This window comes from Oryzias latipes, chromosome 9, assembly GCF_002234675.1.
Source record: "Oryzias latipes chromosome 9, ASM223467v1".
NCBI lineage: Eukaryota > Metazoa > Chordata > Actinopteri > Beloniformes > Adrianichthyidae > Oryzias > Oryzias latipes.
The window spans coordinates 11069629-11084967 of record NC_019867.2 but is presented as its reverse complement, the minus strand read 5'-3'; the positions used below and the strand labels follow the sequence as shown (position 1 = coordinate 11084967).

At 37.3% G+C, this 15339-nt stretch overlaps 1 protein-coding gene across 1 annotated transcript; it reads right to left on the bottom strand.

Moving 5' to 3' along the window:
- Positions 1-7700: 7700 nt before the first annotated feature.
- On the bottom strand, positions 7701-15036 carry ndc80 (NDC80, kinetochore complex component). The gene is made up of 17 exons (XM_004072249.4): positions 14931-15036; positions 14353-14451; positions 13756-13839; positions 13392-13518; positions 13053-13225; positions 12657-12759; positions 12484-12573; positions 12278-12371; positions 12028-12128; positions 11759-11903; positions 11061-11266; positions 10773-10916; positions 10576-10665; positions 10396-10488; positions 10191-10321; positions 9932-10034; positions 7701-8482 (listed from the first exon to the last, which is right to left on the bottom strand). The coding sequence occupies exons 1-17, from the start codon at positions 14936-14938 to the stop codon at positions 8354-8356; spliced, it is 1920 nt and encodes a 639-aa protein (XP_004072297.3). The 5' UTR covers positions 14939-15036; the 3' UTR covers positions 7701-8353.
- Between the last annotated feature and the right edge of the window lie 303 nt (positions 15037-15339).

Here is a 15339-nt window from a genome sequence, read left to right as displayed (position 1 = left end):
CTCCAATATTGCTCACCATTTTTGATACACTGCTAACGTTATGTTGGGATGTGAGAGGCTGTAAGCTATGGCAGGAGAGTGTTTCAGAAGATGGATGATGGGAAATGGGGGTGGGTTTACTCTGCACCAGTTCCACCCACAACTCCGAGGCAAATTTCTGATGATTTACTTCTGCTCTGCAGAAATGATGTACTAGAAAACAACACTTTTTTTTTTGGCTGAAAATGGCATATTCATCATCTAAAAGGCCACTGGAAATGCTTTTACAATAGATCCAAAGATGATCAAAGTGGGACTTTTAATCGATTTGTGACAAAAAGCTAAACAAATTCTTTCGTTTCTTGATATTATTTGTTAATTAAAAATACATAGATTCCTACTGAATCTTTGATAAAAGCTGACCAGTCAAAGCATTCCACTTGATTGAAATATTTAGCGGGAGAAAAAAGTTCTATTTGCTTATCTGTCTCCAGCCTACCTTTTTTTGATTCAACATCCTGAGCGGTTAACCAAGTCAACCAGCTACAAATACCATCGATCCAGATGGATTACAAAGACCCTGTTGTTCTAGTAAGATTTCGAAGAAATGCAAAAAGGTCATTTCTCCTTCAAGCATTCTTCCGTGAAACATCAGCAGTAGCTGTTCATGTTCTGCTGTAGCATGGAGTCTGTTCAGCGACAGCACATGAGGACATTTTTATGTTTGGTCAAAAAATGTTGAAACAGCATTACAGTGCAAAACCAGGCTGTCTCTCTATAATTTTATTATGAAACCACCATGATCCTAAGACAACTGGCACTTGTAATGAGTTTGCTGAGCAAATTAACTATTTTTAGAGTAAAAGAATAGATATTTATTTATCTTCTTTACTTGTGAATGACATCATGACCAGGCTGTCAGAACTGAGTTTATTTATTTATTTATTTATTTATTTATTTAAGAGAAAATCCCTGCTTTGCTCTCATTGGCTTGACTGAAACACAAAGCTGAGGGATGGTGGATTAACACCAAGTTGTAAGCCCAGAGCGCTGATCATCAGCAGGTTAGCGCTAACGCGCAGGTTCCATTCAGGACCACCAACTGCAGACCTCACACAAAGACCACTCCATTGTCCTGCAGAGGGAATATGCTCTTAAATTCAGAGATGAGGGCGGATTTGATTGAACATTTCTTGGAATATCTTGCATGCATTTTTACCAGGTGGCGTTCAAAAAGCAGTGACTATAACAAAAACTGAACAGAAAAAAAGTCTAAAGCAAATGAAAAATCTGGGATATTTCTGCAGCCGTTTAACATATTTGACAAATTACATTTGATTTGACGGTTAAACAAACAAAATGCTTTTTTTCCAACACATTACTGTAGCTTGTGTAACTCTATCACCTGCTTGCTGATGTCTGAGAGATGCTTAAATATTTATCTGAAATCGGAGAATGTGCTTTGCAGCTTTCTGTCAATGCCTCACACCTGCTGCGCCTCTGTGCCTCTGTGTAAGGAAAAATGAATCTGCTGTAAACATGCCCTTTTTTATTCACTTATTTGGTCAAATTAAGTGTTTGTGATGAGATTATAAGAAAAAGAATGCGAATGGCCTTGTGTTTTCTATTTACTCCCCATTATGTGTGTTTTTATGGGTGCTGCAGTGGCTTTTGTGTTGTCTCTGTTTTTTATTATGCAAGATTTTCTCAAATTTTTAATTATCTTGACGCTTAATCATTTCTCTTAGACTTTTTAGTCCATTGCAGGTTCATTGAATCTCATGACAATGATACTATAATTTAGTCAGAAAACAATCTCATTGCTGTTTACATTTATGAAAGTCTGTGAATGCCAACGCTCAAACACTTATGTCAAAAGATTTTAAAGATTTAACCAGCATCTTTTGTTTGCTCAGACATCCACATTAGAGATGAGTGGAATTCCTGAACAAGCATCCTCATGAAGAACCGTCAAAACTGCATAATTCATGAAAAGCTAGTTGATGAAATGATTTCCTGATCAGCTCATTTTGACACATTAGTGCATCTGTATTTACAACTTGATCTTCATTTTATTTTTTAAATTATATACTTTTTAAATATTTTTTAAATTTAAATATTTAATCTCACAATTCTTACTTGTGAATCCTGTTTAAGCGTTGGTGTTATTTTTACAAATAATTTACATTTTGGATGTTTCGTGAAGAAATGGGAGTGCGTAAAAGATGAACAATTTCAGAAATGTAATTGTATCTTTATTCCACTTGTAGATTTACAAACAATAATCAGGCCTAAATCAATACTTTGACCGGTGTTTTTGATTGCAACCATGAGCTGAAATGTTACAGGTTTTTATTTTTGAAAATCCCTTTTTTTGTTTGCTGTGTAATGTGTCCAGAAAGCACTTTCAGTCCCTGTGGATTTAGCAGCATCTCGCATTAATTCAGTGAAGGAAATAAATAATGAACAAAGCTATGGTATATGATTGTGGTTTTCAACCTTGAAGTCGTGCCATAGTCCTGCAAACATCAGACACAATTTTAACCTAATTCACCTCAGTCAGATGTTATTTTTTATTTTTTTTAAAGGGAAAATTATAAATGTTCTGTGATAGTTAATGCTCACCCTTCTCATCACTCACACTTAAAGCCTTTATTCAGCTTTATTCTCCTTTATAGAGACTGTATGTGTTCATGGAGGGCTCTGCCCTGGGATTTTCCTCCCCTGTAGACTTTCCTGTATCCTCCCGGCTGCTCCCTACTATCCTTCCCACATCCTTCTTGCTCTTCCTTATTCCTTGTGGGTTTTCATGTTGATGTTTCCAGCACTCCTAACGTCTGCTTTTGTCCTGCTTTGCTTCCCCAAAACAAGCACAAATCTCAGCCAGCTGTCTGCAGCCTCTAATGTTTGTGTGTGCAAGAGTTGGACCTCCTTCCTCTTCCATCTAAATCTCAACACTGCAGATACTTTAAACCAAAATGCTCTTAACTGCTTTGAACATTAAACCAATAAGTATTTGAAAATCCTTTTTAAAGTGTTTATTTGCAGACTCAGGCTCCCACAATATGACTTGAATGTGTATTTGCTGAATTTTTAATGCGTTTTTATTCTATTTTTTTATTTATCAATATAACAGATATTTTGGTTTAGTCCAAATAAAATTTGTAAAAATAATAATTTTTACAAATATTAGCTGCCACCAGTTTCACCTTTTAAAATGATAAAGGAAAAAACTTAGCTGCCACCAGTTTTTTCATTTATCATTTTAGAAGGATAAAATTATTTGTTATCGGAGTTTTTTTAATAGTTTTCAAAAAAAGATTTTTTTGTTTTATTTTAAAAGACTCTAAAATGTTTAAAGTGGTATATGCAGGTAAGACATTTCTGGAAACTATGTAGTAATGTAACCATCTCATTAAAGAAAGTTGATCAACCTTCCTGCATGCCACTGTTTTTATGATATTCTTTTCTTTATATGTTCTTTTGTCATCTATTTGACACACTTATGTGTGAACTTAACTGTTTATGATCATTTCTAACCACTTTGGGAATAAAAATGAGGTGAGAACACTAAACAACTAAGTCAAAAAGACTATTGATCTAAAACGAAATATGTTAAGTGTTTGCTTTAAATCAAGTTTAACTCAAAGCGTCTACATCTGTTGCTCCAAAAGCTAAACAGTCCCTGAAATGGATCTGTCTCGACCAGAAAATGACTCACAAGGAGCCACCGGTTCAAACTTCTCACTCACAGCACCTTTGTAACCTCACTGCAACCTTTCATCCTCAAAAATCACCTTCTCAGGACCTCTAGTCGTCCTTAACCCCACCCATCCAGCGCGAGAGAGATTGATGGAAATCTGATCTGCCATGCTCACTTGCTCCGTTCTTCTCTTGTACACATCATCTACTCCTGATGAAAATCTGCGCGCAGGAATAATCTCCATGTCACCGTTGAGGCGTTTAACTGGAACTCAGTCATCCACACCAGGAGGAGTATGCAGATGTTGCACATCTGAACGCTACTTTTCACTTTAAGGGAAGGAGGAATAATCACGTGACATGTTTATTTGCCCTTGGTTTCACTTAAGTCATGCCATATGGCCATAAGTGCTCTTTATCAGTGTGAAACGGGCACACTGGCAGCAGAGATCACTGGGACAGGAAATAAAACGTTCACCTCTGTAATGCGAACAACGGTGACAGTCTTGTAAAAACATAATCTCTAACCCTCAACTACTTCCAGCCAGTTAAACAATCGTCATTTTGTTTCAGGAAATCCCCTTTAATGTTACGTTGGTGAAAAAATGTCTTGATTTTACAGTTTTTTTTTGTTTAACTTCTAACTTTGACCTTTCAGGTTCAACATCTGGGATAGAAAATGTTCTAGTTATGTCAATAAATCAAAGCTAATGTTTAAAAAAAAGCATTTTTTTGAACAGAACAATGATGCACCCAAAGGTTTTCCAATACTCTGACTGGAGTTTTTGAAACTCCACAGTGAAGTCTGCATTGTTGGAAAGTATTTCATGCCTTGCAGCTGAAGTGTTAGCATGCTCAGATGTAAAAAATCATCTTTGTAGATCGCGTATGTAGAACAGTCTATCACCGAGTCCATTGTTCAGCTGAAGACGCCCTAATTACGGCACTTTACGGTGCAGCTCTGCTTTCAGCAAATGGTCAGCGAACAGTGAAATCACCCAGGAAGCCGCTGCAATGTCAACACTGCACTCTGTCATGACAGGGAGCAGAAGAAGGAAGCGTGGGCCTCACGCTTGCCAGTGGAACAGTCGTGAAACACCTGTGATGGATTCAGCAGATAGTTCAGCGTTTCCTCAGTCCAGCGCAACCTAATAAAAGGCCTTCATGAGCTACACATGAAATCTTTTCCCATCACAACCAGCTGCCAAAACAACTAAAGCTCACATCATGTGTCTTCACTCTTTAAAAGTAAAGTTTGTCCTATTAAAACAAAAAGGTTTTCTGGGATTTTTAGTGACTTTTAAAGAAAAGAAAAAAATGTGATTTTCTTTTTCTTTCAACTTTACCAAGAAATTAAAAACGATAAGCATTCACTGCCTCAGCAATCTAACGAGGAGTGAATGTTGACCCACTGATGCAAGTATGCAGCAAAGCACTTATACTCTAGAAATTACATTAATTTAGTATCTGCATCAAAGGGCCTATATCATACAGCCTTTCAGACTAAACTATATTCACACGTATGATAATATTTTAGCTTTGGTGCACTAAATAACGATTTTGTAATGAAAAATATAAAGAAGTAAGACGACTCGATCTCTGCTGCCCATTTCATCACGTTATCCTAGAGTCGGCCTTGACAGCGTGTCTGCGTCTCGCCCTCAAAAAACAAACATCTGAACTTTTGCTAAGATGGATGTACATACTGTGCATTGACAGTGAAAACGTTTTTGCCGATCTGCTACGCAGAGAAAGAGTTTGTGTGTGTTAAGCCTAGGAGTGGTTCCTCACTTATCTGCATCACAAATGTGAGAACCCACTCGTTTTTGTGAATTGGGAGGGGCTGTTGCTCAGACAGCCGATTTTTAGAAGAATACTCAGATGTGTGAATGAATCAAAATGGGTCAAAATTATGTCTAGGATGAGGGGAAAAAAATCACATAAAATTTATATACAAACTCTTTTTTTTAGAATTTGCTAGATATTTTGCCATTTCAACTGACATTTTTCAATAAAGAATATTGGGAGATGTTTCCCAAGGCAAACACATAAACAAAAAAAAAATCTCTTTTTAAAAATAAAAAAAATACACAGGAAAATACAGTAAACCGTATTGCAGACTATTTTTAGAACAAAAACACAATAAAGTAACAGGGTTGGCATTCTCAGTGTAACTATTTTTGATCAACAGTAAATGCATTTACCTGTTTTGCAGTTTTTTTTTCATCAAGCCCATCTGTGCAATCCCCTCCAGTTAGAAATCCATTTGGATTTCAAGCACAAAACAGATTTGTCTAACTTTTCTCTTTTAAATATTCCAACACAATACACACAAAGACACCCACATTTTTTTCAACAGCACATACAGACACTTCCAAAATCCTTTGTTTTCATCATGAGTGCTTTTTAGGGCAAAAAATAGTGTTGAGTTTGAGTTCCGTTATAACAGTTTCACTATGTCAGTTTGGCTTTAGAAGAAACAGATTTGTCTTATGAATCTGGAGATAATCAACTGCAAGAATAACAATTAAATAGCCAGAACAAGTCATAACTAAGGTTCTTAGATATCAATCTAACATTTATGTTTGGACAAGGAGCTGGAAAGAATATTATGTTAAGTTTACTTTGCTTCTATATGTGAGTTTGTCTTTGCTCGTTTTTATTTTTTTTACATCTGATGGATAGGTCATTTTTGGTGTGAAAAGCCAGTGACGAGACAGCGCATTTACACCTCCGTTATATGAGGTTTCTGTAGAGACCCTAGCCTTTGAGATCTTGTTTATGGCCGCAGACCCATCCAGGTTAAGGGTTTGATGCTTTTGCCTCCAACAAGGTCATATTAGCTTCTCCTGAGCAAAAGCATTCAGTACAATAAAATCTTTTGGTATGATACTTTATTTAAATGCAGCAAAAACAGAGCCATGCAGGCTGAAGGAAAAAGACTCAAGGTGCATGTAAAGAACCAAGAAAACCACCAGGTACCTGCATTCCTGTGAGGCTGCAGAAACCATGACTCAGCTCACAGCTGCAAAGACAAGTCTTCTGAAATGGCTTTATGGATGCCACCTGTTCTTTGGGGGGTCTGATAAACACACTCTGGCTTGTTTGGTTGAATAAAGCCTCCTGGGCTGTTAACACCTCGCACCATCCGTCTTTCTGTCCGTCAGCCTCCACCACCTCAGCTGTATCTTTCTAACACACAGTTAAAGTGGAAGCTACGCATCACACGTCAACATTTTTCCCTCTAAGTGGAGCCTTTCGCAGTCACTTTATCTCTCCTCATCACGTCTGCCAAAACATTTCTTCCACACTTACAGCAACCACATCCGAACAGCATTGAAATAATGTGAAGTTCAGTGGTTTGGCAGTCACTTCACATCTCTGACTGTTGCGTACAATGTTGGAGAATCATAATTTCAGGTCCTAATGAGGCTAAATGAGAAAACAGCTCCAAATGAAGTAATTTTGAATATTTAGTCAGCATTTTCATTGGTATCTTTTTCATTTTTAGGAAAGTAAGGATTAACTGTTTGAGCTAAAAACCTGACCTCCGCCTCCAAATTCTTCTAAGATCTGCCGAAGCATATTACGTTGAAGCAGACACCAGGACATTTCAACAAAACATGCCTACCAAAAACAGCATCACAAAATAAACAAACTAGTCGTCTGGAAAAATAAAGAAACGCTTTCTTTTCCAACATTCTCAGAAATCTGTGAAAGTCTTTGGGTCTCAAAAACAATGATCTGTTTAACATTTTTTTGAACAGTGAGAGCAAAAGAAAACAGGTTTAGACTGAAGCAAAAATAAAAAGCATCTAAAGCTTTCTATTTTCTTTTTAAGTTCTTGTAAATACAACTTTATTGCTCAAATGTTTTGCAGAACATATAGATTGAATATAAATGCAGGACTGCAAAACAAGATCACACATAGATCAATGAATGTAGAGGTGGAGAAAGAATCAGTTTAAATGAATAAAATGTTTTTTGGTGATGTTTAAAAATGACAAACAGAACACAGCTATCATTTTACTTTTTATTAGCCACACATCTACTAAAATATTTGACAGTGCAGACATTTAAAATGTCTTGAAATAAATACGTTTTAATCTTATTTTGTACTCTAAATGCATGTAGTTTGCTGCAGATTGTATTTTATTTGTTAGCCTTAAAAGGTATTTTGCCAAATCACATTTAGTTTTATTGCTGCAAACTGAGACGTCCAACAGTTTTAATGTGCTGCCATCTTGTGGCTACATGGAAACATGACAGTCAATAACCTTAACACCTTTTTCATTTATTACGTAATGCGTGTACATGCAAGCAATGTAATGCGTTTTTATGTTATTAAGAAAACGGCTTAAACAATCCAAATACATTAAAGCAAAAGCCTGAAAAACAGAAAAGGGACTATTTAACTGTTTTACCAGGAATATATGAACACAAGAAAAAGAGTTAGAAAGTGTAAGGAAATATAATACATTTCAACAAACAAACTAAAATAAATGAACAATTGAATAACAACCTTTCTTGGTTTTTTTTTTTTACTTCACAAAAAAGCAAATAAAAAAACAGAAAAGGGGAAACTGAACACCCTTCCAGTGTTCTTTTTTTGGCCCCTTTATATACAGAACAACAGTTTTTTGTTGTTGGTTTTTTTTAATCTGCTGTTTCTTTATAAACTGTTTGCCTTGGATTTAAAGGTTTTCAGAGTTTCCCACAACTTCTGTACAGCAGCCTCATCTTCTTCAACTGCCTTGAAGCAAACGCGCTGCACTCTGCTGTGCAGGTCCTCCAGACACTTCTGTAACACATGAACCAGAGGACGCAGTGTTGAGCTGACAGAAACATTACAACATCCATCTTTTTATCTCCCGGCACATTAAACACGGTTTTTTTATGTTTCAGGGGTTGACATAGCCCAGAAATTTGCACTGGCCCACAGGGCCAGTAGTTTTTGAAAGTCACTGGCCCGACACCGCGCACAGCGAGACCCGCCGCTCCGCAGGTGCTTGCAACTTTAGGGGGGTCCGGGGGCATGCCCCCCCCGGAAAATTTTAATATGGTGCAATTTGGTGCATTCTGGTGACATCTAGCACTTATTTATACACTTTTCAATGACTAAAAATAGAGCATATCAAACTAAAATCTGCTCTAGTCTGTTTCAGATGTTTTGAAGAGAGCACTGCAGTTTAGTAGGAAACACTAGTTAAGAAGTTTTCATGGTGCTTCTAATCACTGCTATTTCACATTTGTTCCTAATCAATAGTTAAGAAGTTTTATTGACTTTTTTGCCCTGACTGCCTTAAGGTTCTGCTTTTTGTTACTGTTGCAAAGTTACATTTACTTTTTAGTTACTTTAGTTACCTAATTAAATTAAATAATTGAAAAATTAAATACAATTAAATTACTGAGATCATTCAGCTAACTAGAAATACTTACTGCTTACAGTGTTGTAAAGAAAAACAAAATTAAGTAGTTTGACCTTGTACTCCATTTGAGTCTGAGATTCAGGTATTTTGAGTTGCCTTTGATTCTTTGACATTCAGCTTAAAGCTTAGTGCATACAGTTTCATCTTCAATGCATTCATTAAATATCTTGCTGTCCATAGTACTAATTCCACCCGTCACTCCATCTAACATATTCCTATCTATTCCTGCCATGTCTTCCACATCTCTGACATGCTTCAGTCTCTCTTCAGTGACGGTGTTGGATTTATGATCATCGCGGTGAAAAACCACCAGGGGGCGCGCTGATATGTGTGTCAGTTTAAATATATCTGCCTAAAATGTAATAATAACCCACTGCCTTGTTCCTTCGTTGTTGCTGTTTAACATTGTTTAGTATTGAATTGTTACATTCAATAAAGTTTGAAAAAAAAATTGAGTGAGCGCGTGCCGCGTGGTGCTCGGCAGTGACAGCCGCGCGCGCAGGCGGGAGAGGAGGAGAAGAGTGATAAAAGGTTTCCCATAGAAACCCTTGAATTCTGAACACAGGACTAGCAGAAAAGGTGAATTATAGAGACGAGGTAAATCTACACGTTTTCGCAAAATATACTTTATTGTAAAAGGTGAAAAATGTATTAATTGTTAGATATTTTAGTGGCCCGAGCGGACAAGTAAAAAATAAAGTCTTGTGGTCCGTACTGCTCGAAAAACAGGACCGGGCCAGCGGACAAATGGCTATGTCGAGCCCTGTGTTTGTAAATGCTTTTTTAACAAACTATTCGATACAGACACATTTGAAACTTACTTCAGTAATTGACAAGTGGTTGGCAGCTGTGGTAAACACGGATGCCAAGTTGTTGGCAACAGTTCTCCGCTCCTCGTTGGCCTCCTGCAGCACCAGGTGGTACCTCGAGAAGACAGCAATATGAGTTCCAGACAAAAAGCAATGCTGGCAAAAAACAATTAGCATAAATGTGGCAAATAGTGTTCAAAATACAAATAAAACCAAACTGTGCCAGAAAGTGAGTCGGATTCGCCAAAACTGAAGCAGAGCTGTAGCTTACTGCTGCTGTGCTGCTTTCAGTTGCTGCACGGCCTCGTCATAACCGAAATTGACTTTCTTCTGCAGAAGTTTGCGGTGATTTTCCACTGATTCCATCTCCGCTGCCCACTCCTGCTCTTCTCGAGCCAGCTCCTAAAAAGGGTGTGGGTAGTAAAACATAAGGTGTACGTAGTTTTTACTGCCGTAATGTGGAACGCCGTTCATACCTGCATGTCACAATCCAGCCGCTCATCCAGCTTGCGGATCTGCTCTTTTATCTGCTTTAAGTCATTGGATTTGTCCATGATGTTTGAATTCACCTAAAACAAAGCAAACAAAGTCAAGTACATTCAAATATTTTACCGATGGAAACTGGAATGATGCAGTAAGAACGCCGTTTTGGTTACCTGTTCGTTAGACTCCTCCAGGCTGAGTTTAAGGTTGGATAAGCGACTGTTTTCTTCCTCCACATCACTGATCAGCTTCCTCAAAAGCATCTGCAATACAGACAAAAGCAAACTCAGTGTTGTGGATGTTGTGTAAACAAGTGTATTCAAAGCAAACCAAACTTCATGATCTATATGTGTTTTGTTTTTTTAAATACCTGTATCTGTGATTTATGCTGCACTGTGCTGCCACTCTCAAATAGCCGTATCTCAAAATCATGACCACATGCGTTTTCTGCCGTCTGGGGTATCAGCTTGAGTTTGCGAGCCAACTTGTGGTACTCTGTCAGCTTCAGCTCCGCCTGGGATTCAAGTAAAATAACACAAATAGATCAGACAAATACAAAAACAGAATACAAATTGATACTATCAGTACATAAATGATGAAAAGCTGATTGCCTGAAAGAAAAATCTGTTCAAACTCAATTTAGGAATGCTTGATTTACCTTCTCTTTTAATTTGGCCAGAGCAATCTCTTCATTCCACTTGTGCTGTTCAGCATTTTCAAGAGACTCACTGAGGCTAGAGATGGTCTGCTGGAGCTCCCTCTTCTCTCTGTTGATCCTCTCCACATCAGCCGGAGTAAATTTCTGGTTCTGCAAGAGTACTTGCAGTTCATTCCTCTCGTGCTTCAGACTTTCAAGGTGGCTGACTAAAACAAGAACAAAATGGTCCAGATGTGAAACCAGCTCCTTTTATCTTGTGCGTGTGAAGAAAATGCGTTTGCATGCAGGAACACATTCACAACATTTGACGTTTGCTAAACCAAAAACGATCAGTTGGAATATTTTAACACGCCACCCAACTCAGCCTGTGACTACACAACCATTACTGCACATATAGAGAAGTATTGTCCTGTTTGGTAAAGCACCGTGTAGCTTACCAATCAAAATGATTAAAAAATGAAAATCCTGAATCTGTAAAAATATTGATTAGCCATTAAGAAGTCTGTCAAACTTAATAATGCTACAATATGTCAAGTGTCATGGCAAAAGTAGGTGACTGCTTCATGTATTTAATATTCAGCTGGCACAACATGCAGCTGTAGCTGAGATAAAAAGACTCAACTAAAATTAATCTAGTTAAAAATTCCATTCTGAGTGGCTGTTTATCTGTGGAAAAACAAAGGTTTGCTTGTATTTACCAGTATTCTCCAGCTCATCATTCAGTTCTGAGTCTTTGTTCTCCAGGTTGGTCATAAAAGTGTCCAAGCTGCTGCGATAACTCTGGAGTTTCTTAAGATCTGCCTGCAGTTTAACCCTTTCCATCCTTTTGGTCATGAGACGATCCTGCCCAAAAACAAAACGTAGCCATAAGACAATTGTCAGGGGAAAAAAAGGCAGTAAAAAGTTAAACCATAACATGGCAATAACTGACAAGTCTTCAATGTTGTTGTTCTTTCTGAAGTCTTACCGTCTGACTCTCCTTTTCCAGACGCTCAACTTCTGCACTGAGTATTTGGTGCTTCTCTTCCATTGCGGCCAGCAGCGGTTCATCTACATTATAAAGCTTTTCTGGGGACACAAATGCAAATCTTGTTAATATTCTGACAGAAGAAATTTCTATAGAAACTATTTTGATCAAATAATTTATACATGAAAATCAAACTACTGACTGGGCCATCGTTACATCTGAACAAAATGTAATATCAAAATGTTCTTACTCAGTTTGTTGAGGAAGGCGTCATCTTCATCATCAAATGAGTCTTCAAACTGCATAAACTTTGCGTATGTTTCAGAGGTGTAGTCCAGGAAAAGCTGCAAAAATAAATAATAAAAATCAATCCAATAGGATCACAATAACCAGTTTAAGGTGCTGTTTATTCTCCCCAACACAGTGGTTCTGTTGTGTTTCTGTCTAAAGGAGTACCTTGTTATATTCAGGCCCCTCTTCAATATTGTTGCCGTCTTCACAGAAGTCACTGAACAGCAGCTCCTGCTTGTTTAAGCTCCAGTTGATCTGACAAACAAAACAAACAGGAACAAAACTCAGTGAAGCCGATTCCAGACCTCAATCATTCAATGCCGGTGTTAGTTTCTCACCTTCACATTATCAATAAGCCACATTAGAGCAACCAAAGCCTGAGGCCAGGTATGAGGAGCTCCGACTGAATACATCGAACATTTGGACAAAACAAATGGATACCTTCAATCAGAAAGCAAAGAGATGGGTTTTTTTATAATAATTCTTCCCCAGAAATGACACAAAAGCTAAGAAATAGTTAAGAAAAGTTAAAAAAAAAAAAAAAAATCATAAACTTTTTTTATTAGATCTTTGATTTTAATTGTACATATTTTGTTGCCTAAACATCTGTTTTTAACATCAAAATCGTGCCATTTTTCATCTATATATGCACTGAAAAGTTTGCTGGAAATATAAATTAAGGAATATGTAGCATAAACACAACATCCAAAAACTAAAAACAGCATCATTTTTACCTCAAGGCTTTCAGAATGGCTGGAACTTCCTCCTCCACCTTGGAGTTTGGCATCTCAAAGGTTGGGTCAAGTTGGCGGTAAATGAACTCAAACATCTTTACAAACTCCTTGGTGGAAGGTGACTGGAGGGTCTTGGTTGACAGAGTGCCCGGGTAATTTTGCTCTGTCAGAAACTGTTAAGCAAATTGTATTTTCTAAATGCATTAGAAATTTTTTTAATACAAGTAATTATATATTCTAGATGATGAATAAACATCTTAATCGTTCCCAGAAAAATAAATGTGCAAAAATATTCTAATTCAAATCATTTTTTGTTTAGATACAATTAATAACATTTACCTCGTGCAGCTGCCTGATGCACTGCTGAACAAATGATTTATCATGGAGAGGTCGAGCATCCTTGATCTTCTCAGTTCCTCCAAACCCTGACATGGTGCTATTGCGAGGCATACCTGCACCACTACTCCTACAAATATCACAAAAATAACCAACATCACACTTCAGAAAACACCTCAGAACTCTGTTTCCTATTGCTTTTTTAGAAGTAACTCAAGGAAGATCTATTTTAACTACTAAGTCTGCCATGTCAATCGTTTTGGAACAGCCTAAGCACAATTATATATAATGACAAGTCACTTTAAGTGTTGGAAGTGTTATACTATTGTACTGTACAGAACTAATAATTGAAATGTGCCTTCCATACCGAGCACCGAAGAAGCTGGTCCTCCTTTCAGAAGTCACTGATGAGGGTTTTGCCATGCTCAGTTTTCCAAAAGAAGGCTGTTTACTGAGAAGAAAGTGAATGGAGTCCTGGTTACACAGCAAAGAGATCCACAAATAACACCTCAACACAGTAGCAATAATTTATATGATTGCCCCTCGGCTGTTAGTTTGATGAAGTTAGAAAGATTTCTAACTTTGCTGTCACGCCAACAGCTATGGGAGATCATTCCTACCTCACTCCATCGCACTCTATAACTCATCATCCATTTGCAATAGATAAACTCATTTGAGGTCTGTACGTTTTTCTAGAGCTGTTATGGGAACCGATTTTTTTTTTTTTTCTTATTGTCACCCATAGAGCCTCTATGTGGACGCTGCAATGACCCAATTTCCCAGGCCATGCTGGGATCAATAAAGTTTCTTTATCTTATCTTTATTCAGATTGATCACGAATATTCATTTTTAATTTAAGATCTGTGGTAGAAAACAGGGGGAGGGGGCTTACTAAGAAAGGAAAACATGTTTATTTGTTGAGCATGATCCCACATGTATTATGAATGAGTTTTTTAAGCCTTACCTCTGAGGTGTTGTGTACACCATGCTCATTCTGTTGGTGTCTTGCACTCGCATCGGCAGGTCCGAAGGTCTACTGCTCGCAGCTCGGCTCATCCTTCCGCTTGATTTTGTCATAAATGAATTGAAGTAACATAAATAATCAGGTCGTCTCCAGAACAAAGCCTCGATGTAAAGCGTGGCATTATTATATTGACAATTAATGAATAACCTCAATAGTGACACACACGTTTTCAGGAACTACCGCTGTCAAAATTTAAGCAGATTAAAAATGGCATTTTCCTTCCAACTAAAAGACATTTACACTACACATATCGTGGATTAACTAATAAGCAGTGAGACTTCAAAGTCAATAACACAAATCCAGAGTTTAAACTTTAACGTTTTATAAGAAACACTCTACCGCGATTGTTTTGCTAGCTTACATTTAAACTAACGGTCGCTAGCGCCACTGACGCTAATGACATTTTTTTTAAATGCTGGTATAAAATTAGATTTCTGTTTGAATAACCGCGACATTTACTGTTTTTTTCTAGTAAAAAAAACAAAAGAAACGCATCGTAAGAGTGACTTTGAACATACCGCTCCATATTCGTAAATTTCACAACTACTCCCAAACAAAGCAGTCGTATTTGAAGAACCCCGCCAAAACAACTTTCAGACTAGCAGTGACGTCACAACACTACGGCAATTCCCGTGGTCCAAAACAGTTGTTGCAGTGCGTCTATCGAGTTACGCGAAAATCAATTCTCAAAAGATCTTTAACTGACGAAAATATAATTTTATGGTTCATATTTCCAGTATACCTCCACCTTCATGAGGGAGGAATTTTTTTTTTTTTTTTTTTGCAATATAAGGTTAACTTCATTACATAGAAAATACTCTAAGACACATTGATTGTGGTAAAATATTTGAGCACTTTAAGCTTAGTTTTCTAAGCACAAACTGTACTGTAACTTTAAATGTGTACTTCCCGAAAGTTGTCAGTTGG

Coding starts and splice junctions, on each gene's coding strand:
- ndc80 (XM_004072249.4), bottom strand. Junction 12,372..12,483: donor AGGGGCCTGAATATAACAAG/GTACTCCTTTAG, acceptor TTATTTTTGCAG/CTTTTCCTGGACTACACCTC. Junction 10,666..10,772: donor AGCATAAATCACAGATACAG/GTATTTAAAAAA, acceptor TCTGTATTGCAG/ATGCTTTTGAGGAAGCTGAT.